At 31.6% G+C, this 27,412-nt stretch overlaps 2 protein-coding genes across 2 annotated transcripts; one reads left to right on the plus strand and one right to left on the minus strand.

Annotated features, from left to right (window-relative positions):
- The first annotated feature begins 118 nt into the window (after window positions 1-118).
- Window positions 119-4,158, plus strand: LOC140039700 (melatonin receptor type 1B-B-like). Its single transcript, XM_072085321.1, has 2 exons — window positions 119-469; window positions 2,259-4,158. Exons 1-2 carry the CDS (start codon window positions 120-122, stop codon window positions 2,995-2,997), a joined length of 1,089 nt encoding a protein of 362 aa, XP_071941422.1. The 5' UTR covers window position 119; the 3' UTR covers window positions 2,998-4,158.
- A 10,037-nt stretch (window positions 4,159-14,195) lies between these two features.
- On the minus strand, window positions 14,196-27,300 carry LOC140040520 (TBC1 domain family member 15-like). Its single transcript, XM_072086521.1, has 16 exons — window positions 27,192-27,300; window positions 26,630-26,725; window positions 25,984-26,098; window positions 25,386-25,602; window positions 24,873-24,984; window positions 24,504-24,698; window positions 24,242-24,370; window positions 23,961-24,064; window positions 23,579-23,673; window positions 23,339-23,455; window positions 22,953-23,059; window positions 22,209-22,308; window positions 21,960-22,057; window positions 20,940-21,056; window positions 18,687-18,929; window positions 14,196-15,981 (listed from the first exon to the last, which is right to left on the minus strand). Exons 1-15 carry the CDS (start codon window positions 27,267-27,269, stop codon window positions 18,696-18,698), a joined length of 1,914 nt encoding a protein of 637 aa, XP_071942622.1. The 5' UTR covers window positions 27,270-27,300; the 3' UTR covers window positions 14,196-15,981; window positions 18,687-18,695.
- Between the last annotated feature and the right edge of the window lie 112 nt (window positions 27,301-27,412).

The following is a 27,412-nucleotide window of genomic DNA, read 5'->3' on the forward strand; positions in this document are numbered from 1 at the left end:
ACGAGTTTCAGATATCTAGGCCTATACTGCCACCAGGCAAAAATATGTATAACAAACATACTATATAATAATCTGTGATTACCTACACCACCAGATAAGTTATACTGCGTCGCAGGAATATGAGCAACAACACGACTGCTGCAGTCGGCAATGAGCTCGACACTGCTGAGTTGTTTTATGTAGCATGTCTAGTCCTGATACTAGCGTTTGGAACTGTTGGGAACATTCTAATCATTGCTGCTGTTGTCATCTGTAAATCACTTAGAACAAAATGTAATATCTTTATCGTAAATTTAGCCATTGCAGACTTTTGTGTTGCTACTATATGTGGTATTGGTTATATTATTGGATGTTTAACAAAGGGACAATTTTACGTGGAACATCGTACTGTATGTAACTTATTAGGAGCAGTAGTTGTTGTTAGTTGTGTTTGTTCTTTATGGAATATAATGGCAATAGCTCTCAACAGGTATGTAAAACATAGTATATTGCTGTATGGTTAAACTAAACATTCTGAACTATCATTCGCCTGTCAAAAAATGTCACTAAAATCTTTTGAACCTACTAAATCATTGCGTTTCTAGATACATACACTAATAAAAGTCAATGGTCACATATTAATTAATAAAACAACTCCATACTAGAGTCAGATACAGATTTAGCTTTAATTTCACCTACTTTTTCTCATTCCGGGTCATCAGTTAGTGACTCCCGATTCACCGAATGCATATAGATAAATAAATTAAAGAAGCCATGATCCAGTCATGTCTTTAATTTAGAAATACTGGCAGGTGATTCTTAAAAATAGAAATGACATTATAACAATCAGTGATTTCTACCTATCAACAACATCGCCAGAACAGACTTCAGATATAATCAAGATTGATGCGCATAACAGAGTGGTATATACATATCCTACACATCTAAACGATTTGAACTGTTTGTCGGCTCTGGTTTCAAATGTAATGGTCCAGATAACAGAAGATAATTGACATGATATGTATAATCTTTCGGAATATGATTTAAAAATTAAAGAGACGTTTTATCGAACTATACGGTAGGCATAATAATAAAAGTGGTATAATATGACTTTTGATGCCGGAGGTAATTATTTAACGAGAGATATACGTAAAACAAAGCATCATTAATATGGACCAACGAAATAACAATCCCAGAATCCTTATCACCACAATATAAATAAAACGTCGTGCTCGTCCACAACCTCCCCACCCCACCAACATAATAGGTTAATATTTTCATGACACGCTCTGTATTTTCAATGACAGATAATTATGGTATTTAGTAATGCCAGGTATTTACACTTTTTATGTAGAAACTCACTAAATTGATACATGTTACTTATTTGAATTGTCTTTTGTGAAATGAATTATTTTAACTTACCTGGATCTCAGCATATTATCTTCCTTTAAATCTGAGATCCTCAATATGAGTTGTTTTTGTTTATGATCCCATAGTTGACACGACCGGGGCAGTGGGGGGGGGGGGGGGGGTGGTATACATTGATAAACATTGTCTATTAACGATGTTCGTAAAACTATAGAATGAGAATGTTTATACTAAACTCTGATATAGACTGATTTCTTTGGCGCCATCTTAACGAAGTTTCATTGAAACACTTATTGCTTTAAAAAAAAAACCTTAAACACAGCTAAAGCTTGGTTCCCACTAGGACGTAACGCAGTGACGTAGACGCAACGCAAGCGAGTTGACCAATCCCACGCGACTGTTCGAATAATCCATCGCTTGAGATTGGTCAAGTCACTTTGCGTTGCGTTACGTCCTTGCGTTGCGTCCTATAGTGGGAACCAAGCTTGAAGGATGATGCGAAACTCACAAATGTGTAAACTCAGCCAAGTGAGTCTGCTGATAATATTATGCAATTTAAAATACATGATCGCCTGTTATTCTCATGATTTTAACAAATTGTTTCTCAAATTGTATTTTCCACTTAACTATATAGCTTTCATTTTATAAACTCACCATTACCCAAAGGATATCAATCGACCTGTCAACCTTGATTACGTTTAATAATCTGATATAGTATCACGGATGGTTGATATGTTCTCGTTATTTCTTGGTATTATTTAAAAAATGAAATTTGTTTATCATATATAGTTTTACTTACATGGATTAATGGACTAGTTACACTTTATATATAATTATACATTTTTGTGTAGGCCTATATACTTTCGAAAGGGAAAATATTATATTGATTTTTAAATTGTTCTATCTTACAGATATTTCTTTATATGCAGACGTCGACAATATTATCAATACTTTACGTGGTGCAACACAGTTTTAATCGCAATTTCGATCTGGTTCCTGGCAATCTTAGTTGATTTTGCAAATGTCTTTGGATGGGGAGGACATTCTCTACACGAAAAACATTACGGATGTACATATGATCAGACTTCGAACTATGGTAGTCTTATATTCCAAGCTATTATAGGATTTACAATACCAACTGTTGGAATAATCGGAGCGTACTCTGGTATTTACTTACAAGTGCGCTCCAGCACACGCGAACTTATGAATGTAGCAGACAGCGAAAGACGCGACTCAAAGAAACTACCAAGAAACAGACCAAAAGACTGCGAAATTTTAAAAACTGTTCTCTTCATATTCATTGTATTTCTCATGTGTTGGATGCCGTTTATGAGCCTTGTTATATTCGATCCGGACATGAAATGTTCTAAGTACATTTATATGTATTTTATCGTATTAGCGGATCTGAATAGTTGTATTAATGGCGTTATTTATGGAGTTATGAATAAACGATTCAGGATTGCATATTGTTATATATTGACATGTGGAAGATCCAATACCAAACAAGTGAAATTAAAAGTGTTTTCTACAACGACTGCTTATTCTGTCAAAGCAACTTCGTATAATGTTGGTAATGGTATTAGTAAGAAATTACGAGATGCCCTGATTGAGCAGCGACCATCAGTCACAGACATCAGATTAAAAGCGTGACTTATGTCTTTAATTAACATGCATGTTATTCCGATTAAAAATGTTTTTCAGCACTCTAGACGCTGTACTTCTCATATGGATTATTATGTGCAATTTAATTTAACTTATGTTTCAAATTACTGTATGTTATTCCCATAAGCACATGAAGAAAACGTCAACAACGAATAGATTCTCCAACATTGTTGTTCAGGTTATTCTGATTCAGATTTTAAATAAAACTGAACACCTAATTCCGAGAATTGAGATCAGTATAGATTTCAATGTTGATTGTAGAATTGTTTGACTCTTGACAATTTAGACCTGCTACGTTTGACTGACTGACTTCTGACATTAGTTTAAAGATAGTTCTACTGTACGACTTGACTATGACGACCATTGGTTTGATAGAATACCAGTATATTTCTGCGCATTTAATCTGGCAGTGCTGGGCGTGTTATATATAACCATTATATCCATATATAATATAGTATTAGTATAATTATACTACTGTATTTGCTTATTTATGTGACGCGCGCTGATTCTAAAGTTGGGTTTCCACTTGGACACAACGCAAGAAAGGATGTAATTATATAAGCGCACCGAATCACGTCGTGTGTTGGTGGATCGTCCCCCCCCCCCCCCTTTTGTGAGAACCAAGCTTCAAAAGGCCCTATTCGTGACTGATGACGTAGTTACATACATACAGGCACTTAAATAAAGAGCTCGTTGTGCATGCCATAAGCTGCCTCATTTAGTGACTCGAACTGCTGACTGTTACGTCCAACATACCCCATAGCATTTTTTTAAACGAAACTGGACACGACTGCAAAAAAAAATGTATTTTTCGAACACGAGCTTGATTGTAAATTACATCATTAATGCATGTTACAACCAATTAAAGATTAAAATGTATGTATATTTTTACAAAATATTTTATATGTTAAACTACGGCCTACGTGTCAACAGCATGGCATTTCTTTAATTTAGTCTTGCCAACGTGGTGAGTCTCCTGACGTTATTTTAGGCCTAACAAGGTGTGCTTAGAGACACAGCCTTATTCAATACTGTACATTTATTTTGAATAATGCAAACTCAGTGCTTTACAATTAATTTATAGCGAATAAATTGATATAAAAAACAAATTGACTGTGTGTTGTTTTGTTCGATAACTGCGAGTGGAAAATAAATACAGAACTAAACTTTCGTTTTTTTACGTACGGATATTGTAACTTTTGGTACTTTATGCATATTGCAATATGGGCGTCTGAAGCGCTTGAGGCGACCGTCATGAGTGATTGTTAATTAAACCGCCTGTCACTACAACTAGTTATGAATACTAATGGGTTTGATATTAAATGACTTCAATATCAATGCACATCATGATGAAAAGACGTCCTCATGGAGAAGTAGTTAATTAATATTAGAATATACAATAATGAATATTAACTATACAATAATGAAATATAGGTAATGACGTCAGTCGAGCCAGTTCACAAGGGTCAAGCCAACCTCATGATTTATGAAATAAATATAAGTGAAATAATCATAATGTTTTTATTTAAATACAATCGTTTATTTTTGTGCACTGTTTTCAAAACTGGTTTATTGTTGCACCAATATTTTACTGTATTCCTAATTCCTATTAATATCACTTGCTAGGACCTTGCTTTTTTATAGTCGGCCGGATACCAATGTGTATAAATAAATGTGAATGTTTCTTGTTACATCAACCGGTACTGTCGCCGATGAGGCGAACAACATGCATGTATACATGAGTGATGGTGTTTTACAAGATAGTGATATGATGTATACGTGTTTTTTACAACATTCCGATTGTGAACACTCCACGGCAGACTGATATTTCAATTCAGGGTATGTCATGCGTTTACCAAGCAAAGTATGCTGACCTTAATAAGGATAGCCTAAAATACAAATGAAGTATAATTACATATTAATGATATAGGCTAATGTGTTTGGTAAAAAACCATTACCAAAAGAGGTGGGTGGCTATTATAAAGTATGCTATTTGAATGTTAAGGCAAGGGATTTAACTTATCACTCCAATAATTAATTAATTAGGCAAATCACTTTTACCCTTACAAAAATGCTACAAAATGTTGTTTTTCATAAGCATTAAAATCAAAATAGTAACAAAAAAGACATACCGTAATCGAAGCGTTCAAAATGTTTATTTCAATATAGATAAGTGTGTATACAATCCATTCCAATAATGTGTCTTCATTGTCGGTATTATAAAGACGAACCTTGATTGGATTGGATTGGATTAAGTTAATGTTAACATCAATACCGTTAATGTCTAATATCCCTGTCACGTTTCCAATTAATTTAATCTTGATATTGAACTAAGGTATAGGGTTTACATCAAAGTTTAAAAACAGAAAGAAAAACAAATGTTGTATAAAATATTCTATACAAACTACTCTATTTGATGAACAATACCTTTTAAGAATGTTTTGCAGGTATTATTATTAACATAAACATAATGTACCGTAATAGGTCTAACTATACTGATGTATGAAACAATCAATATGATGATCTAAAAAAAAAGATGATTATCATCACAATAACGGTGTGATGATTCTGTTTAACATCCAAGAGTGAATGACAATGATGAGAAATGGTGACGAGGTTTATGAAGATGTTGACGATTAATTGTAATGATGATGATAATAATGATGATATTGATTGATTATTCAGATAAACGTTACGTCATGAAAATCATAGAGTATGTTTACGTGTGTACGTTTGTTAATGTTCTTGTCTTTGACGTGACGTCATCGTTATCGATCAGAGAATTGCCATAGGGAGATATAATTCCAATAATATGGAAACATCGATCAATCTTATCCCACGCTAATACAAGTAGTTTACATGATATGTTTGTAAAAATAATTGTTGTCAGTTGAAAATTCGATTGCCTCGTTTTAACCAGTTATATAAAGATAAAAGACATTGGACGAATTTTGGATACAAACACGTAAATGAAGTAAGTCAAAAAGCCCTCGTCAATCATATTTGAACCACAATAAATGGTTGAAAGGGGTATACAATATTTTTTAAAGTTACATTTTTGTTTTTTCATGAATTATTCAATGGTCCCCACGACCCTATCAATAAGTATATCTACTTTTTCAACTACGTCTCGATTAAATATTCAGTATTGGTAACGCGGTCATTTTTACAGGAAAAATCCAACCATAGTAAAATATTATGTGACTAGGATGCCGCAAGTGTGTACGAAGACCACTACCAATACTATAGATTATATAGATTATATACATTTATTATTATGCACTGCCTTGCACACACACAAACGATACTCTCATCAGACTCAAGACTTTTCGGCTGTGTTAATAATAATGGCCTCTAAAAATCTATATTATTTACATTACATAGTCGTTTTATACAGCGATACAAATAATATTATTATTGCAAAAATTAAAATTTTGATTAATATAAACAATTACTATTATTTTAGTTTCATTCTATATTTGGACTAAGACAAGCTTACATGACGTCATGCATAGGCCTAAAGGCTAATACCAACTGGATATCATACATTGTAATATCGTCAATGCTCATTTAAAAATAAAATAAGTGATAATTTGGTGAACTGGTGGCAAAAATGGATGGGACTCTAAGGACATTTGGAGTATTTGGAATGATCAGGATCTAATATAGATATGTCTCTTTTTAAATGCTCATGGGTTTCATTCTATATATATATATCCGTTAATTAAAGACGCAAATATTTCATTTCAAAATGGTTCTTCGAAAATCGTGGTGTTTATATTAATTCTACACACCGTGTGTGATGTGATATAGATTCCTAGAAGTTTTTATACGAACTTTCAGGAAAATAATGTTTGTTTCATTTACAGCGAAACTAAATATTTGACGCACTTTTGTTAAGATCTATAAGTAAACAATACATCGTGATTTATATTGTATTATAATTAATAATATCAAACACGCTTTGTTTAACAAGTAGCTGTTTCAACAAATCAATAGTGTCTGCAGATTCGTTTAATTTGTGTTTTATTCCGACGCCTTTAAAAGTATTCATTCTGTTCTTAGCGAGAAGTCTATAACTTATCCGACAATGGTTAAGAAAAATCTGTCAAAGGTGAAAAGGCAAAATAATGACGTCACATTTAATTAATATGCGATATATATTAATTGTATAAAACTCTCTTATTGTTATTACAATCCAAATGAGAACTCTGACGTCATGCATTTATATTAATTATCTAGAAACACCAATATGCATTTCAAAATAACAAAACGGAGAGCATCAACATCAACAAATTTGTCAACCAAACGTTTGGATTTAATGCATCTATGACATTTAGGCGATATACCGTACTTATCGCACGACACGCCAATTTTAGTCAGAAGTTACGCGTTAATAAGTGATATGTGTGGAGAAGGGCGGCTTTAAAAGGAATTAACCGTTTAACAGTAAACCAAATAATTGTGGGCCTACTGTCAATAATCAGTTGATATTCGGATAGACTATTTAGTTGGTTGTTTTTTTCAAAATTCCCAACTTATTATATTTAAATTTTTCATAATAGGCCTAATAACACTAATCGTTTAGTGACTTAACTTGACATCACATTAGCTATAATATGACGAAGGCCGCTTACCAACTTGTGCGATTTTCAAATGGGTCATCCTCAGAAATTTTAAGAAAAGTCAACTTTTCTTATAAACCTAAAATCCTGGAAAGATCTAAATTTAGACGATGCCAAGTCATTTCATTTAAAATGTAGGCTAAGCCAGGAAAACCATCTGCGTTAGTAAGATTAGGTCAGCCCAGGGAATTACGTTACCAATTATAGACCAATTGGATCATGGAGGTATAAACATTATCGGATTAACTAAAGACGCTTTGTTAAAAATGAACTTTATTATATCAAATTATTATTAACCTTGTTTATTATAAGGTTATTTATGAGCTGTATGGATTTTGTAACTATTCACGTGAGGTTCCTCCTTCTGTACAGGTACCGGATTATATGATTAATACTACAAAATCGAATAGGAATCGCAATCGAATAAATACCCTACCAACTTGACTTATCCAGTGCAGAGGGTGCCTGACTGAAAATGAGGGCTGGTGACTACTTTTTCCGTCACAAAATTAGTATACTAAACGTTCTAATAATCTTTACGGACGGTAAGATATAGATGCCGCGTCATTCTTTTCTCTGCATCAACAAGAACTGATAATAAAGCAAGAGATGCCTGCTTATGTTCAGTACTATAATCGATGGAGTACCATTCATTCTACTCTAACAGATTAGTTTACATCTTCATATTCACATTTAAAAAAAATCACAATGGGTTATTAGAATTGATTTTTGTTATCATTAAACGACGGTTCACATTTTAAAATAGGCCAAATTTCGATCGTTGTGCAGTAAATGGAACATCAACGTTTCTATCAGTGACTAAGTGGATAGGAACACAGTTTAGAAATGATGAATGTTTCTAATTTATTGAAACTCAATTAATTTACACCAAACCAACCCAAATACATATTATACACATAGGCCCTACACATACATTCAACTGTAAAAACAAAATGAATTGAAAAAAATGTATAAACTAACGGGTTGTCACTCTTCTTTCACTTTGTATAAATACGCGCGCGGACTACCAAAACGGTTAAAGAATGAAAATATTGAGGCAGATTAAGATATAAAAGTGAAGAACAAACAAAAAAAGGACAGGTATAAGAATATTAGGCTCGAACATATTGTCAATAGTAACGGTAAAACAAGCATACGATATGTCCAAATATACATAAACAGTACTGTAATCCATAATTGTTTTTATAATTATGCCTATACTAATTGATAAGGGAATTACCCTCATTCGACATCTGGATATTTCAATCGTCTTTCATTGTGTTTCATACAAATATTATAACATTTTCATAGAAATATATACCAGCAAATAATAATATCATATTACTGTATAAACAAGATAAATAATGCATTTTATTGATTAAGTGGAAAAGTCATTTTAACTTGGAAGTTACTGTATATATATAACGTTTCCTTCCAGACTTAGGAACAATTAATTCCAACCTGGCTGGTATTTACTCTGTTTTTGTAGAGGGGGTTCCCCAGGTTTATAGCTGCAGTATAGGCCCACCTGTTGACATTCATAAACAAATAAGCGCTGAAATGTATTCTGTATAACATAAATTATGTTATCATGATTGATATTCGTTACTCAATATAGTCATAACCTACCATGAAACTATAATTAATAACGACAGTATTGTTTTTGCAGCAAAAGTACAATGTCACATTGTACTTTTGCTGCAAAAACAATATGTCTTACATCCCTTTTACCATCCCTGGCAGCATTTTATATTGACAATAACTGGAATAGCGTATTGTTGGCTTGCATTAACTAACATCAATATCTGTTCTTCTCAGAAATTCATAACTGACTGCAAATAAACCGTTAGACGATACACTTGTATAATATTAATTACTACAGGGCTTCACCACAGACAAAAACCGTAGCATAATGCATTATTAATTTTTTTCCAGGATGTTTGATTAATTTCTGATCCAATATTCAGAGACAATATTAAAAGTCAATAAAAACAGTACATACAAATGGGCTTCTCGGATAACGAATATAAAACCGTATAGTGTACACATCTACACAGTAGCTCATGAAACTTTCGAGACGAGTATGGGGTTACTCCAGTGTAACACATGTACAAAGCCACTGTCACTCACAGCCACTGATCGTAACTGGGCGGCTCAGGGAGACCAGTCTTTGAGGTCAACCAGTAATAAATAATAAATAAATTCGAAAAAATAGTGGTCGGTTGCGTTGAAAGATCTTTGCATGGATGGTGTGTTCAAATTCATGGAGAAAATCATATTTCTCCATTCTCAAATGCAGATGAGAGAAGTGATCAGAAGATTGTACTCTTTTGGCCTATGTGATGACACGATGATCTTCTTTATGGTCCATGATGAAACTGCGGAATGATATAATGATAATAAAATAACTATTGACTTAACAAAGGAAAGGTAAAAAGGGAGGGAATAACGTTGGCGTTATTGCATCTCTCTTGGTACACAGAAATATAAATGATTATTATTATTTGGAAAGTTCTCGTGTTACTGATATTTGTATAGATTGTTTTTGTGTCGTGAATGAAAATGATTGTTTGATATAGAATCGATAAAGATTATCTGTAGGCATTGAACTTCAGTATTTAAAAATAAGGTCAGTTATAATAATACTATCGTTATATTATTACAATGCCAATTATGCAGCACAGTTTATCAGAACGGATATCAATTAATGAATACTGTTTAAAAACTAAAATGAGTCTGTAATACAAAAATGTAGGTCTAAACGTAATCAAATTGTTGAGCATGATATTGGCTACGATACGAACGATTATTAGAACAAACGCATAATTAAAACACTAATAATAATAGCCTATACGGTAATGGTAGGCCTACTTGTTTGGTTTTATGTAAACAAAATATATATATTTTTATTTCTTTTCTTTGATATAATGATCAGAGATATAAATTTATTTATTCAAGGGGGACAATAGCAAATACGTATAGGCCTTCACTAACATAGTAGAAAATGTAGCCTATAATTCATATATTCTTTTAAAAGATGAACTATTGCCTTCAAAAATATTAATAAATATCGATATAACTTGTTTATTGATATAAAGTGTTTATCTCTATGTATTTATCATACGTGCATACTACAAATGGTTGATTTAGTGCCTGGTTTATTAGAACGGTAAACAAAACTAATCATGCTTTACCAAAAGCTAGACACGTAGACCTACAAAGCGACTAAAGGTGATCAAACATCGAAATAGTATACTAATGCAGATCACAAGTGTCTAATCATATCCAATTATTAAAAGAATAAGATGATGTCCGAAATGTTAATTATCGTTATAGTCATTATTTTCTAATTTATCATAAGGAGGTGCATAATAAGAAAAAAAAACATCGTATAGGGGACACATTCCCATTGAAAATAATAAGGAATTAAGTGTCCCACATCAAGTTGGGGCTGGGCAGGAAATATCATCAGTAAAGGGGATAAAGACCGAATTGAAAATGTGCTGTGTAGAGTGGGGAACGTAATTGGTTCGTCTGTGCAAACGCTTGACTCTTTCTACAGCGAACGTCTTACCGATGTGTTCCATGCTATATTGAAAGACACCAATCATCATCTCATAACGACATTATCGGCTCCGTTATCGTTAGAAGTGGTAGGATGACATTAGGCCTATAACAAAGATTTATTTAGATAGTTCTTTTTTTCCCCTTATATTTATTTTAGGCAAGCCAAGATAATTTATGAGCACTGTAATTTCCATTTATATTGGACAATAAATGAATCTGTAAATGCATCTGTAAGTTTAATTAGATTATTCGCAAACTTATCATTTATTGAATAATTTGTGTACGAAATACTACAATAGACTCAATACTCGATCGATAAACATATGTTATTTCCTAGACCTGTTTATATCAATTGTACGTGACTTTTAGTCAGAATGGTTTACAAAACACAAGAACAACATTCCACGAATGGCCTACCTACGCTAAAGCTCAATTTGTTTTCAATTTAATTGACGTACAGGTAAAATTAAAAAATCAACTTTGTTATTTTAATGGATTTTACGTACGATTGCCAAATATTAAAATCGATATTAATGTAGTCAATTGTTTTATTATCTGTCTGTGTCTTTCCAAAATATCGATTTGTTTATTCTTAGAGGAATATAAGCATTTTCCTCGCATACATAAGAGTTAGAAATTAAACCGGTTCTTTTTATTAGTGTAGGAAATCACAATTAAAATGTATGGTTTTTATTATGTTACCCACTGTCATTTTGTGTAGAGTGGTATAGGTGTTATTAATTGGCAAAGTTTTAAGTCCGCTTTGAAATTTATCAAGCCAAGTCTCTTTTTAGAAATTAACTGTTATACTAGAACCTCTTGTTTGGACACTCCTAGATTAATAGGGAGTTTTCAGTGCGAATCAGGAAAGTACAGACAGTTTGAGACCGTAAGAATACCTCGGGAAAACATAAACATATCTTTTCAAAATTTTTATTTGAACTTAAACTAGACTACATCAAATTAATCGCTTCTGTACTGTAGTACATTGCTCCTGTGTTTGAAGGCCAGTGAGTTATTTTTACAAATGATTTACAAAAGAAATACATTAATAAATTTAGGTTTAAAAACATATCCTGCCTATAATGAATGTGAATTGCACAACGGTAGATATACTCTCAATAGAGTATGACAAAAGAGAAATTGCTACAACATTTATCGTTAAGGCGACTTATATCATGACGTTGTTTGACCTTGACAAAAATTAACATGATGGAGATGATTTTGAAAGAAAAAGAAAAGACAGATGATGCTTATTGTGAAAAGATGATAATGACGATGACGCTGATAGTGACGAGTAAGAAAAGACAGATGATGCTTATTGTGAAAAGATGATAACGACGATGACGCTGATAGTGACGAGTAAGAAAATACAGATGATGCTTATTGTGAAAAGATGATAATGAAGCTGATAGTGACGAGTAAGAAAAGACAGATGATGCTTATTGTGAAAAGATGATAATGACGATGACGCTGATAGTGACGAGTAAGAAAAGACAGATGATGCTTATTGTGAAAAGATGATAATGACGATGACGCTGATAGTGACGAGTAAGAAAACACAGATGATGCTTATAATTGTTAAAATGATGACGATGATAGTGACGAGTAAGAAAAGGCATATGATGCTTATAATTTTGAAAAGGATGACGATGATAGTGACGAGAAAGAAGACAGATGATGCTTTGTGAAACTGATAATCATGACGATGATAATGACGAGAAAGAAAAGACAGATGATTCTTATAATTGTGAAAAGAATAATGATGACGATGATATACGTTGTTAAATTGTACAAACAAACATGGACCATAACTCTTTAACTTATTTCATGTAATTAGTTTATCCTATGATAAACATTTTATATATTATATGCTAAAAAATATCGCTAAAATCATTATTTAGTAGGCTAACTTAATATTTCTAAATTGTATAATGTGATAAACGTTTCACTGAAAAGATATGAAAAAAAAGTATATCAATAATGTGATTACAAATGTATTAGGATTTATTTCCAATTTTGAATACTGTTTCCATTTTGGTCTAATTAATTCGGCTCAATATGACCAGTTTTGACTTGTACAGTATTAATTATGAATAACGATAATGTTGTAAAACGTTTGTTATAATTGCATTTTACTAGATTATGTTATGATGAAACAAAATCGTTGAAAAATCGATAAACTCATTATTTGTAATCAGATATTATAAAAGGAAACGAAGTTAAAAAACAACGGAAAAATCTTGGCAATACGAGCAGTTCTCAATCTCACAAATTCACCAATGTTTGAAGCAAAAAATAAATAATACAATTAGTAATATTCTTTATTATAGTTCGTTTTGTTGCATAATATTTCACTACCAAAAATGGCAGTGATATGACCAAATATGGTAGTGATATGACCAAAAATTGTAGTGATATGACCAAATATGGTATGTAGTACTATGACCAAAAATGGTAGTGATATGACCAAAAATGGTAGTGATATGACCAAATATTGTAGTGATATGACATCATCATGTCCATGGGCACATCACATTTAATATATATATATATATTGAAGCAAATAAATAAATAAATAATACAATTTGTAATATTCTGTATTATAGTTTTTTTTATAGCATATTTCCTAAATTTTAAACTCGTTTTTAAATTAGCGCTTTGAATGTTAATGTTTAAAGTCCGTTTGAATTTGTATGAGTTTTTGTGTGCAATTTATTGATTTCAGAATCCCAATGAGTAAACTTTGAAACTTTTTGGGCTAATTCTTGCTATCATACTTTTGCTATAAGTATTTTTGTCTTTTAATCTGTATCGTTTGTTTATGTATGTGTAACTGATAGCTAAATAAAGTCAAATCAAAGCAAAATACAAAAAAAAACAAATTATCGGGTATAATATTCAGGGAAGTTCGAGTAATATCTTATTTTTATCGGATACATTTTCAAACTGTTTAATACAATTTTACCCTAAATAATCAACCAATGGCGTATGGAGGTTAAACATGTGTTTATTGCATATCATACGTAATAACAAATAAGTAATTAAACAAACAATGAAAATAAAAAATTATAATTATTTACATTATTATATTATTAATACATGAAATTATATAAATTTATTTCAATAATTTTAATATCTACAAAAGAAGATTGAAGCAGATGCATGAATCACAATGTATATTGCAGTACGATAAATTATAATTTGTTTTGATTCAGCTGATACACCAGGAAAGAGTGAAATTATTAATTTTAATGTCACACTTCTCTGGTTATCATACTAGATTTTGCAATGCTATCCTTCAAGCTCTATCTACAATATCAAACTAGTTTGACAAAAAAAAGTGTGATGTGCCCAAATATGGTAGTGATATGACCAAATATGGTAGTGATATGACATCATCATGTCCATATATGGGCACATCACATTTTTTTTGTCACAAAGTTTGATAGTGTAGATAAGACAGAGCTTTATATTGTTTTAAGGTCTCAAGTGGAATTAGCTTTTGACCGTTTTTGGCATTCTTTGTAATCAAAGATCACAAATGACCCATTTCAATAGCGCGTAAAATATCAAAATTTGAAATTTTAAAAAAACTAAAAAAATCTGAGCCAGGAAAAATTCTATAGGTGGGTAAATAAAATATTAAATAACTAAATCATTTTAATAATCTTTGAATTAATTCTAATTTTCTAATCAATGTTTAAGTTAAATATGCTTAAAATAAGTAAAATCCAGACCAATTATAATATGTTATATCTTCTGTGTTCTAGAACTGTTTAATTATGTGTTAAATCTTACACGATTATAAGAACATCACATGTGATAATAACATTCATAAAACTGAAATATGTAATCGGTTAATGATTGGAATCAATCTTTTGTGAAATACTTGATCTTATTATTCAACAATTTAAGTGTTCATCACTTAATATGATAATAAATAATAATAAATACTACCTTTTTGTGTATAATACAAATGTATTATTTATTTAAATCGCAGCATTACACTGTTTTAAACCATAAATCAATAAAGTGTACAAATAGGCTATTCAATTTCAAACATTTATGCCTAAGAACATTTGTATCGCAGTAGGGGTGATTTAAAAAAAAGCTATACTGTAATATTTCTTTAAAATGCACCAACAAATTACTGTATCTGCAGAAAAAATGTGGATTCGTTAAATTATTTATTGGGGGTGTGTGAGTCACTTTTCTTATTTTGTTGTTAAAAAAGCAATTAATTGATCTGAATTTCCCTCTTTGAAGAATAATAATGAAAAAAAACACACTGTTGTTTATTCACATATATGTGTGGGTGCTTAAGATTTATTGTACTATTTACATTAAAGTAGACTTTGCATAAAATGACTGATACAGGCAATTTAACTTCACTACCTCAAACAATAGCTTCTTTATGCTGTTGAAACAGAATCATCATACTCATCATATTTCATTCTGCATCCCTAGGCAAAATTATTTACCGACTGTAAAATGCTGGCAAGCGGTATTTTTCAGAGATGATGGCAAACAATGCTAAATTTTTTAATGGGTTAGCTGGTTGTTTCAGCTTCATGTCTGTATGAGATAAATTACCTTCCGCAATTGAAGATACCTTTATGTTTCATTTTGACATCAAACAATGTTGTTCCTATAAGTTCAGCTCTTCTTAAGGAAGGCGGATTCATAAAACACAACATGTTTTTGCTCACTTCAATAACAGAACAGTTTTTACTGGTTCATTTAAAAAGCAGGAACTAATCCAGTTTCCTTAATGGTGCTGAAACACAATGCATAAAAAAAGAGTTATATTTTACCCATTCATATCAAAGATATATTGTCCCCCTATATTTTTTGTTAATTCTTCTTGTTGAATATGCCTTCTTAATGTCACATAATAATTATCCACTTTTATGAACAGAAAATTGGATTTGAAAACAATTATTTATCTAAAAAAAACTGTAATTTAAAGCAAAAAAGCCAATGGGATTTTGGTTAAATTTGACCATTTATTTTGTCATTTTATATGAGAAAACATGGTAATTTTTTTTTCATGGAAGGGATTAACTTTATGAAAACTACAAAATAACCTATTCAAAGTCTGAATTAATTAATCTTAATTGTTCATGGTTTGGGGGTACAATGCATCTTTAATGCTTTAAGTGATTCTTTAAATAATGTAAGAGTAAAACATAATAAAGTATTCATAGCAGGAAGCATTAAGTTTATAATGTTATCAAGACACTCTCCTACACATTGTTAATGCTTTTAAAACCATGTAATGTAAGAAGTTCAATGATAAATGCTATAAACATCAGGAAGTGCAATAACATCATAATGTAGCAGTTACCGTAAATTGACTCTTATTGAAAGTTTGCAACTTTACCATCTGGTATAGCATCGTATCAATAATAGACTAGATTTGAACTCGTCACTTTGACGAGTTAGTTATCCGCACGACAAACGCCACGTGCACGTCATACGTTGGAATTATAGCACACAGAAAAAGATTATAGCATTATGAACTGAACTGAACAATATGATATGTTCAATTTGTTAGTGCTGAATTCTGTCAATTTTGTGTCATATAGTATATACAGTGCAAACGGTATAATCTGTATACATATTACATACAGTGTAGAATAGGTGAAATTACGGGAGCCGCCATTTATTCCTATTTTTACCATGGCGACGGCATCAAAATGAAACACTAAAATAGTAATTTCGGAAGGATATTGTCTCAGCAACAACATATTAACGTGTAGAAGAAATTTGGATACGTAAAATATTGATGCGCGCTCTTTTAAACGTGATGAACTATGATGCAAAATATGAAATACGACTTTTTTTATTCATCTGGCCATATGATGACGTCACAACATCCGATTGGCAAAATGTTTACATGAATTCGTATCTATAATCCAATAGCTTCCAGAAAACGTTTTAATCATGATTATCACTTTTTATTCTGACGAGCTATAACAGATTGAAATTTACTGTAAAAATGAAAATAATTGACCCATTTTATTTACATTTTTAGACATGGTGACGTCATAAAAATTGAAATATTTTTAACTCATGCGAAAGATAGTTGATTGACCTAGAAAATATCAAAATCTGGGTTAAAATGGAAAACGGATAAGTGGAGATGCGCTCTATTAAATGTGATGCACTATAACGAAAGATACAAAAATCCTATATTTTATATTCGCATGGCCATACGATGACGTCACAATGTCCGGTTAGCCATATTGATGCATGATACGATATCTACAACTCATCATCTTCTTTTTCAAAGTTTCAATTTAAAATGTTATTTGGTTTTTGACCTATGTTAAATATGAGAAAATCGTTAAATCGCGCGTAAATCATGTTGCGCAAATCTAACGTCATTCACAATAGGAGGTGCACTATTTCACGTAAATGCCCACATGTAGACAAAGTTATAAAATGTTATGTTAGCACGTTTTAGAGATACGCGACACACAAAATTGACACAAAGAAAGAATAATAAAAAAAAAAAAAAAAAAAAGATGATTTCATACAATTACAAGGAGTTATCCGCTGAATGCGGATAACTAATAAATCTTTCTGTGAAAGGTTTTTTTAAATAATACAGATGTTATACAATGAATCATTCAAGATTTACCAAAAAAAATGTACAGTGAGTCTGTTAAAAGCATCCATTTAACATATTTACACGATTGGATGTCTCAAAATAAGTAGATTTTTAAAATTATTTACAGAGTAGCTAAATTACAGATTATACAACAATTAAGAGAATGTGAAAGTAATGTGTACCTAATAAGTTATCATTAATAGTAAAAAATGAAGGGTGTAAAATATAGGGCTTTAGGTTAAAATTAATCTAGCACCTTTATTCACATATGACACTAGGTAGGTTTTCAAACATTGTTCATTCATCAAAATAAATAGTTATAGCTTTCAAAAGAACCATTTTATTAAAGATGAGAGGGAGGGGAAGATTTAAATACATTTAAATTGTTGAAAATTGTGAATTAGAAATTTTCTATTGTAGTTTTTCTAAGTTTAAACGTACGATACATAAAGATGGTTAGATAATTTTAAGTAATCTAATGTTTTTACTATGATTTTAATTGTTATATATATATAGGAAAAAATAAAAATGTCTTGTCTGAATCAAAATGTCTCCTAAGATCAAACTTGGGTAAACCTTTACAGTGTAAATGCCTGAGACATGAAGTCATTAGTGAAGTGCTATTTACATTTACATTCAATTTGCGTGATTAATGTTAACATATCATGAGTTAAGAGAAACAATAGATATTAGTTTAGTTCATTGAACTGTAGGTTGTCTCCCACTATGTACACATCCTTTAAATGAATGCGGTCTAATCTTTGTAAACTAGACTAGATAGACATTTATTGATGTCTTCGTTTTCATTTCCTAATATTAATTTTGATCAATTGAAAACTGCTTAAATGACATACACAGAAACTCACCCAGTAAGATTATGTCGTTGTCGTTGGAGGCGCTGTTTCAGCAGCAATATCATCTGACAATACTTCATCTAGAATCTCGATACTACTACTGTTAGAATCCCGTAGATTAGTATCTGGGATGACTTCTATTATCTCTTTGATGGCATGTGGAAGACTCTCACAGGCACTCAATTGCAGGTAAATGCCCTCAGCCTTCTTGAGAGTGTCATCCAGATCAATCTTTGTTGATAGTCCATTGATGTGCTATAGAAAAACATAAAACAATTGGATGGTAAAATTGACCTTTGTGCTCATATGAAGTACTCATTCTATTTGAATGGTAAATGTTAAAGATATATTGTCCCCCTAAAAAAATATTTTTTTTAAATTTTTTTGTTGAATATGTTATTTTAATGTCACATAATAGTTATTCACTCTCACAAAAAATTGGGTCTGAAAAAAATTTATTTACCTGAGAAAAATGTAATTTAAAGCAAAAAATTGTCAAATTGTCTGGAAGACAATGAATTTTTGGGTAACTGTTTATTTGTCTTTTTATAGGTGAAATAATTTTTTCCCCCGTTTTTTTTCTTATGGAAGTGAACAACTTCATTAAAACTGCAAAATGGCCTATTAAAAGTCCGATTTTTAAAATCTTTATTTTTCATGATTTTGGGGGACAATAAATCTTTAAGTAATGTTAATTAAGCTTGCTTTTACACCAATTACATTAATTTCAAAGCAAAACCAGTTTTTTTCTGGGGTTACAGCAACACAAAGACACTTTTTTGTATTGTCGTATATTGTAAATATTATTAAATCCAAAGGCAAATTACTGGAAAAAAATGATATATATAATAATATCACTACCATATTTGGGCACACTTTTTTGTCAAATTAGTTTGATAATGTAGACAGAGCTTGAAAGAATTCTAATGAAGACTTTGAAGTAAAAAGATGTTTACCTAGAATAAGGAGTTATTATTAGCTACCAGGATATCATTTCAAGATACAGTAGTCTAATTTATATCATAGCGGAATCGAATTATGCAGAAAATGTGCCAAGAGCATTCTGTTTAAACAGCAACTTAATATTTCATTAACTAAAGTAAACAAGCAAAAAATAAATGCTAGGTAACAAGCTGAGGAGATAGTACTTAAGTTACCACTAATGAATATTGTTTTTCATTTTATACGACCTCATAAAACAGCATTTAATGTTTGTGCAAGATCAATATTAGATGCCCTGTGTTTTCCTTCTATTAATAATAACAGATACCCTGGTTGTGTATTATCAATACAGTAATAAATAGAAAGCCACTCCGAGAGTGCATACCTCCGCCTACTGTAAAATTCTATTTCTCCGGTTAAAAAAAAAAAATATATATATTTGTGTGTGTCTTAATGCTGTTTGTGATTTAGGCTAATTTCACTACAAGCATGTGTATGCGAGTTTGGTGTAATGGTTATGTAACAAGCCTTTCAATTAACAATAGCTTCAGTTGACTAACAATAGAACAGCAACACGAAAATCAAACGAGTGAATTTGAAAAGAAAATAGGTTTTTTAAACTACTCGCATCAAAATATGTGCACATTAAATCAAATTATGTTTTAAAATTACAAATCACAAATTATAACTCTTGCCTCTTGTACAAAAATGAAGTTTTTTGGACAAGTAATTCTCGAGAAAATGCAATTTCAGTATACTTGTTACTTTAAGACTGCTCGCCGGCTTTTGAAAAATTCTGTCCTATCTTTTAACACTAGCAGGTCTGAAAAGTATACTAAAAAGTGGTCCAGAATTGGGACAATGGTCCCAAAATTTAATGGAATGGTCCTTGACCACATATCTATCTGTATATTCATTTTGGTAAAGATCTTGTAATTACTTTTTGAGTAATGCTGCTAACCAACAAACAAACAAACAAACACACGCTACCGATTACATATACCTCCTTGGCGGAGGTAAAATATAGCAATATCTAACCATGGAGGTATGAAATTAGAATTTGATACCTCTGATCTAACAGTATTAATTTGAACTAAAAAACCATATCAATAAATACTCTATATAATATACATAAAATATATCCAATGGCAATTACTGTAAAAATGAAAATGCTGTGGTATCTGTGGCTGGCTTTCAAATAAAATAAGCAAAAACGGTAAAACAAACCACCAGAAAGAAGTGCAGAGCTTTTAAAAAACATTAAAGCAATTATGCAGATGGTCTTGGTCCATTAGGCACATTTTAAATGTGTAGTGATAGTACCTTAAGGATTTCATTAAATCCATAGTCGTCTTGAATCATTAAGTCTTTTTCAGTGTCTAAGATGGATAAGCACATAAGTAGGTGAAAGTTCTTGCAAGGTAAACCAGTCCACATTAGCTAAATCAAAACATAAAAATACATACTGTCAATTACATTACATTGGTTGGGAAACGTTTTTCACTATCATTTTATTTTATTGGTTACTGTTTATATATGTCCAAATGTCTATATCATTGATAAAACTGCTGTTGTTTATGTTGTTTCAATTCTCTCTGAGAGTGAAAGGAGATTACATTTTGTTTTATATACTCTAGCTACTCTTTTACTGAATGAGCTTTTTTCAAGGTTATACTGTAACTACATAAAACATGTTATTCCACCAAGGATTACCGATATGAGGAAAGAAAGGGGGTGTAGAAAATCTAAATATATCTCTATGGGTTAATTAATTCATGTTCCAAGGTTTTATTACTTTACAAAGCAGAAATAGAATTATCCCACACTTTTGTTGGATGATAGAAACATTTTTTTTTTATTTAGTCAAGTCAAGTGGCCGAGTAGTTAAGACAGGGGTGTGACAAACCATAGCTATACAATCGGCACAGGTTCAAGGCACTCCTCGACAATTGTTCTGTTGGTAGAACAAGTCTTCTCCGATAAGGACTTCAAATTGGAGGTCCAGTGTACACATCTAGCTCGTGTGCACTTTAAAGAACCCAGTAAGTCTTTCGGAAGAGTAGGGGATTACCCCAGTGTATTGGTCTATTCAGCCCCTGTCATTGTGGACAAACAGGCGCCATTTAGGGGAGTAAAAAGTTGTCCGCACCTTCAAGTCAAATTGTTCTCCCCATTAACATTTACAAATTTAATAGTAAAATAAATGTTGATATGCTAATCAATCAAGAATAATTTTCTACTAGATGGAAAATTCAAAATTAAACAAAATAGAAATAAAATCAATATTCAATTTATTCTTATTAGAAAAAGAGATCAAATCATTTTAACAAAGAAAGGTAATACCTCCCAGTATAAACTGATATCTTCAAATGTGAACTCTCGTTTAAAACGTATAAGCAACCAACGGAAACAAAAATACATATTACTGCATTCCTTCTTCTCTAAAAAAAACAAAAACAAAGAAACAGTGTTATTGCCTACTAGTGCAGATAATGTATGACATATTTCTTTCAGATATAGTTGGATGAGAGATGGATAAATGTTAGGTATTAACAACATATTATTAAGCAATACAAAATATTAAGGACATACCTAAGTAAACAAACAATTCTGGATCTAGGAATTGCAACAGTGTATTTAATTGTGTCAGTTGTTTCTTCATACCAGCTTGATCCAAATCAAAGTTACTCATCTAAACACAAAAAGATATAGATATTTAAACAAAATGTATTACAGTACTTTCTGAATACTAATAATCTAAAAATAATAACTTGTAACAAGTTGTAACCAGGTTTGCATATTGTGAAGAAAATATTTGTGGAAAAAAAAATTGATGAGAAGCCTGTTTTTTTTGTTCCGAGATGTCCAGCATGTATTGCCCTGGTATTAAACTAATCAATCATAGTAATATAGCACAACTATGCTTTCTCCTGCGATTTCCCAGTTTGAGTATGCATGTATATGAAAATGTGTAATAAATCGGGAGATCAAACCTTATTACAAATTGATACAAGTTGTAACAATTTTTGCAGATGTGAAAAGGGTAAAAGTAGTAGTTCTGATAAAAATTACCATGACTCAAAAAGGAATATTTTGCACCATCAGAACCTTCTATATGATGCAGTGTAATGATAGATTATACTTATTGTAGTAGTATTATAGTCCATGCTATGTCATGTTAGTTGGATACAGTGCTTTTAATATCGAAATTTTATGGAAAATTGAATTAATACATGGTGGTGGTAACCCATTAATTAATGTATGGTGCTGGTAACCCATTAATTAATGCATGGTGGTGATGGTATTATACAAATTCGAATGTAACAAGTTGCCCACCATTCCTGGTTGGTCCATAAATCCTGAGAAACACCAGAATGCATCAACCTCATCATCCATTATTTCAAGAATTGGTGACAACATATCACTCATACCTTGAACATATCCTGCAAAAAGAAAAGCATTAAACAGTGCCAACTAATTTAGTATTGGTTTCATTATAGAATATGTTCAATTACTGATTGTTGTAGAATGCATGTGGCCAAGTGAATAAGACTTGAAGCATGTAAACTATATGCTTGATTGAATATGCACACATTTCAGTCTAGGTTCTTGATATGACAAATTCATAAACACTACAAATGCTTTATGTAATTAGTAACAAAAACTTGACCTGTGTTTATTTTTTTTTATCAAAGTTATACTTTGAACTTTTATGTCAATACCTAGATCAAAGTTGTACTGGGAGTAAGTCATTAGAATGTCGTATAACATCTCTAGATGAGGATTGTTGTCTCCTTTGTAGTAAGGATGCAGTCTATCTGTACGTAAAACGTCTTTATCTGCAAACAAAATACAATCATTTTATAGACTAAACCAAAATTGTTTTGATTATTTATGTTTTAGAATTTTCCAAGGAAACTTCAAAAGGGTGGAGATTAGAGTATTATTTTAAACTAATTTACCAATAACATTCCTCCTTTCTCGTAAAATTCCGAAACGCTTTTCTTGATCTTCTGATATAGTCTTCCACTGTGCTTTCATACAAAAATACTCATCTCTGAAAAATAAAAATAATAGTAATACTGAATTAATGTAACATACAGTTAGGTTATCATGTGTTTTCTTAAAGTTTTCTCTCAGGTTGTTTCTCGTAGGTTGTTTATTAACTATTCAAACTGGTTCTTGTAAAACAAAATGACGACTTCAAATGAATGACTGGCATAAAATAAAAATAACTTTTTAATTCACAAACATATTTTGATTAAAATAATCATCATCTAAACAACTAAAAGAAAGAAACAAGCATTGTACACTATATTTACTATGGTGTCATACAATACATACTCTTTCTTTTTTCTTAAAGCTTTCTTTTCTTTGGTTGTTAAATTCCAATCAAAATATCCCAATAAGAATTTCCAAGCTTCTTTTCTTACTGAAGCACACAAACCCTGAAAGAAAAAGTACATTAAAAAAAATATGTAGTATAATATATGGCAATGGTTATAATTTACTTTTTGAATGTACCAAAATAATGATGATTTGGGAAATGGGTGAAAATGTTTTTTTAGCTTGAAATATAGGAAAAAAATACAAGGACACGTAAGTAGTAGTTTTTAGTTACTTACACCTCTAAATATTCTTTCTTTCAGGGCATCGACATCTGTTATCCTACCGTTTGAATCCACATGACCAGCCCACTCATTTGGGGTCACTATGCCCTCTCTCTTCACATCAGGTCTTGGACCAAGCTTTCTCTATAAACAAAGACATTAGTTTATTTAGTTTATTTGGTTATTAGTTCACTGAAATGCATGAAGAAACATTATCCAGTCGAAAAGATTTATAAAACCAAATTGATCACATTTTTAATACAGGACAATTAGTTACCTCTGCTATCATTTCATATGTTGTGTGGTTTGCTAAGGATGGTTCAATAGTCAGTCCTATCATATCTGGCATAAGCTCAGCATAATCATCAAATGGTCGTGTTTTCTGAGCAGGCTGGCTGCTAAGGGTGTCTCGGACAAAATTTGTCACTTTGGAGAAACCACCCATTATCGTGGAAGAATCTTTAAAAAAGTTCTGTAAATAAATAAGATTATGTACCATTAGGAATACTTTAAAATTTATATTTTTCTGGTGAATTGGCCATAAGTGTTATTCTAACGTAGTATGTGCTGTAATTCATCACTCAGGCATTCAAATTAACACATAGCACCAACAATTAGACACTAAACACCAATCTCACAAGCCTACCTGTACATAATTTGCTGAATGTTCACTCAACATTTGTAGTTCATCAATGGACCTGGTTAAAGCTGCTGAATTGTGAGGCAACACAGTAAATAATCGTATGTCAGTTGGACATCTATAAAAGCAACAAATGGTACCAATTAGACAGTATGTAGTATATCAACATTAATCATTTGTATATTTTGGAGTTGGCTTATACTAGAGTACAGTATTGTTTATGGCTGCTAACAAATTAAGAAGAGATTATTTAGAGAGTTACAGTAGGTTCAGTTAGGTTGGTTACCAAGGTAGGTAGGTTTAATAGGCTGATTATCCGACTCAAGATCCTGTATCTTTCAGGGATCCTGCCTTCTTCCCTTTTCCCCCAGACTCATTGTTATTTGTATATTTCTTATTTATTCAATTATTGTTATTTTGAATTGAATTTGAAGGGTTACGTAGCTGCAATAACCGCGTAAATTTCAATAAAGAATTTGGTATAAAAATAAAACAATCACTAAAAAACAATGTATGTACCTTGTTAATGTCACATATTTCTCTATCTTTTTCAACATCTCTGAGCTACCACCGTCATGAAAATGTAAAGCAGGCATTGCAACATTATCCTTTAGTGTAAACAGTAAATAAGCCCAGCCAAGTTCAGGTTTAGATCGTCGTATACTCTTCACATCATGCAGATCAAAAGTCATTGCATGAACATTCTTCTTACGGGCCTGGTGGACCGAGACATTTTCTGTAGAATAAAAAGCTTCATGTTGATTTTGATAGTGACTGCCTTATTTTTCCTTAAAGAATTATAAAGAGTTTTAACTTCAAGTGGCTAAACATATAAAAATATAGCTGAATCAGTGGGGCTAGTCATTCATGATCACATTGCTCATTTCAAAACAAACGTATTTCAAAACAAAGTTTACAAACCACTAAGTTAGTGTCATATCAAGAAGAGAGTGCTTAATTTCCCTGCATCCATTTTCAAGTATCGCGATCATTACCATTTTTGTTTCCTCCAACCAGTTAACATATCGGCTATTGAAATATACTGGATATGCAGAAATGCCACAGTGAACTAAAAAGCATTGACATATTTACCTCAAAGAGTAAACACCTACTCTACCTGTTTCGTTCTTTTTGTAGCCAACTGTATTAACTACAGTCCAATCAGTTTCAGGGTGATCCTCTTCAAAGTCACATTCTGATAAAGGATGCCAATCAACAAATGCACCTTCAATCTATTGCAATTAGAAATCAACCATATTTTATAATAGTTTCTATATAGAGTTAAACTTTAAATACATCCTTGCATATATTTCACCGTTACATACTGTATGTTCATACATTATTTGCATTCACCATCCATGGCAGCATATATAATATATATTTCAATTACACATTGCACAATTGCCGTCTTTTGTCTTTTCACCCTTTTTATGGCCCTCATTCCATTCTAATACTTCTAGTCATTCTCCAGAATCAGGTCATTTAATTTAGATATTATCATCATTATCATCAATGTCATATTCATTCTTGTTTGAAGGTTTGCATGGCGAAATCAAATGTTGATATAAAGTTTGCGATACACCACATATATTAGTTCTAAAAAGAATTGTTGAGTTGACTCAACAGTTCTTTTCAGAACCAAGATACGTGATGTACCACAAACTTTAGCTCCACAGTTCTTTTCAGTAACTAATATACGTGGTATACCGCAAACATTATATCAACATTCATCCTTCTTCATCAAGTTGTTGAATTATGCTTACTCTTGATATAAGTTGAACTTTTCCTCCTAATAAAACATCATCCTTTTCAGCACCTTGTGTAGTGTGGATAAATACACTTCCTCGTTCAAAAACAATCTGTCGTTGCATAAATTACATACAAAATTAAAATTATAAATAAAATTTAAAAATATATACAAATTATTGCGGTTCGGTTGTGTTGTGATAAAAGTTGTTCATAATAAGGTGCAGCATGACATTCCTACTAACTAGTACAGTAGTAGGTTCCTGTATATACTTAGCCTGCATTTGAGTGAGGCTAGCCGCACCAACGAGAGGCGAGATCTAGCCTACCTGCTAGCCATTTTAAAAACATTATTTGGCCTACTAGCCTAGTCTAGAAGGCCTAGCTAGCTAGCCTAACTAGGCTAGTTAGCTAGCCAGACCTTACTAATAGTCCTACCTAGGCCGGATCTCCCCTACCCTGCTAGGCCTAGGGCTAGGCCTAGTAGGGCTAGGCTAGTCATAGTTTACTCGACAATCAAAATTGCAATAATACTTATCAAAATCATATTTAATATAACAAATGAATTACCACACTTACCTTATTTAAATCTAATTTAGGATGAGATCGTGGACTTGAATTAGAAGGTACTTTTTTACTTGAATTTTTCTTCGACATTTTGTCAAAAATCGACACGGCTGTTTTTCCAATCCAGAAATCCGTGTGTTGTTGTTGTTTTCATAGACTGTACCATTCTAAAAGAGGGTGATGACTTATCACGTTGTATGCTGTTGAGTCACAGTCGATCACGCGGCATCATA

The sequence above is a fragment of the Antedon mediterranea genome, chromosome 2 (assembly GCF_964355755.1).
Source record: "Antedon mediterranea chromosome 2, ecAntMedi1.1, whole genome shotgun sequence".
Lineage (NCBI taxonomy): Eukaryota > Metazoa > Echinodermata > Crinoidea > Comatulida > Antedonidae > Antedon > Antedon mediterranea.

What these genes read in the sequence shown, in the direction of transcription:
- LOC140039700 (XM_072085321.1), top strand. Translation starts at nt 120, where the DNA reads ATGAGCAACAACACGACTGCTGCAGTCGGCAATGAGCTCGACACTGCT. An exon ending in ATGGCAATAGCTCTCAACAG is followed by an intron (nt 470 to 2,258) that starts GTATGTAAAACA and finishes TCTATCTTACAG; the next exon opens with ATATTTCTTTATATGCAGAC.
- LOC140040520 (XM_072086521.1), bottom strand. Translation starts at nt 27,269, where the DNA reads ATGTCGAAGAAAAATTCAAGTAAAAAAGTACCTTCTAATTCAAGTCCA. An exon ending in AAGAAAGAATATTTAGAGGT is followed by an intron (nt 24,065 to 24,241) that starts GTAAGTAACTAA and finishes TTTTTCTTTCAG; the next exon opens with GGTTTGTGTGCTTCAGTAAG. An exon ending in TTATGGACCAACCAGGAATG is followed by an intron (nt 22,309 to 22,952) that starts GTGGGCAACTTG and finishes TTTTGTGTTTAG; the next exon opens with ATGAGTAACTTTGATTTGGA.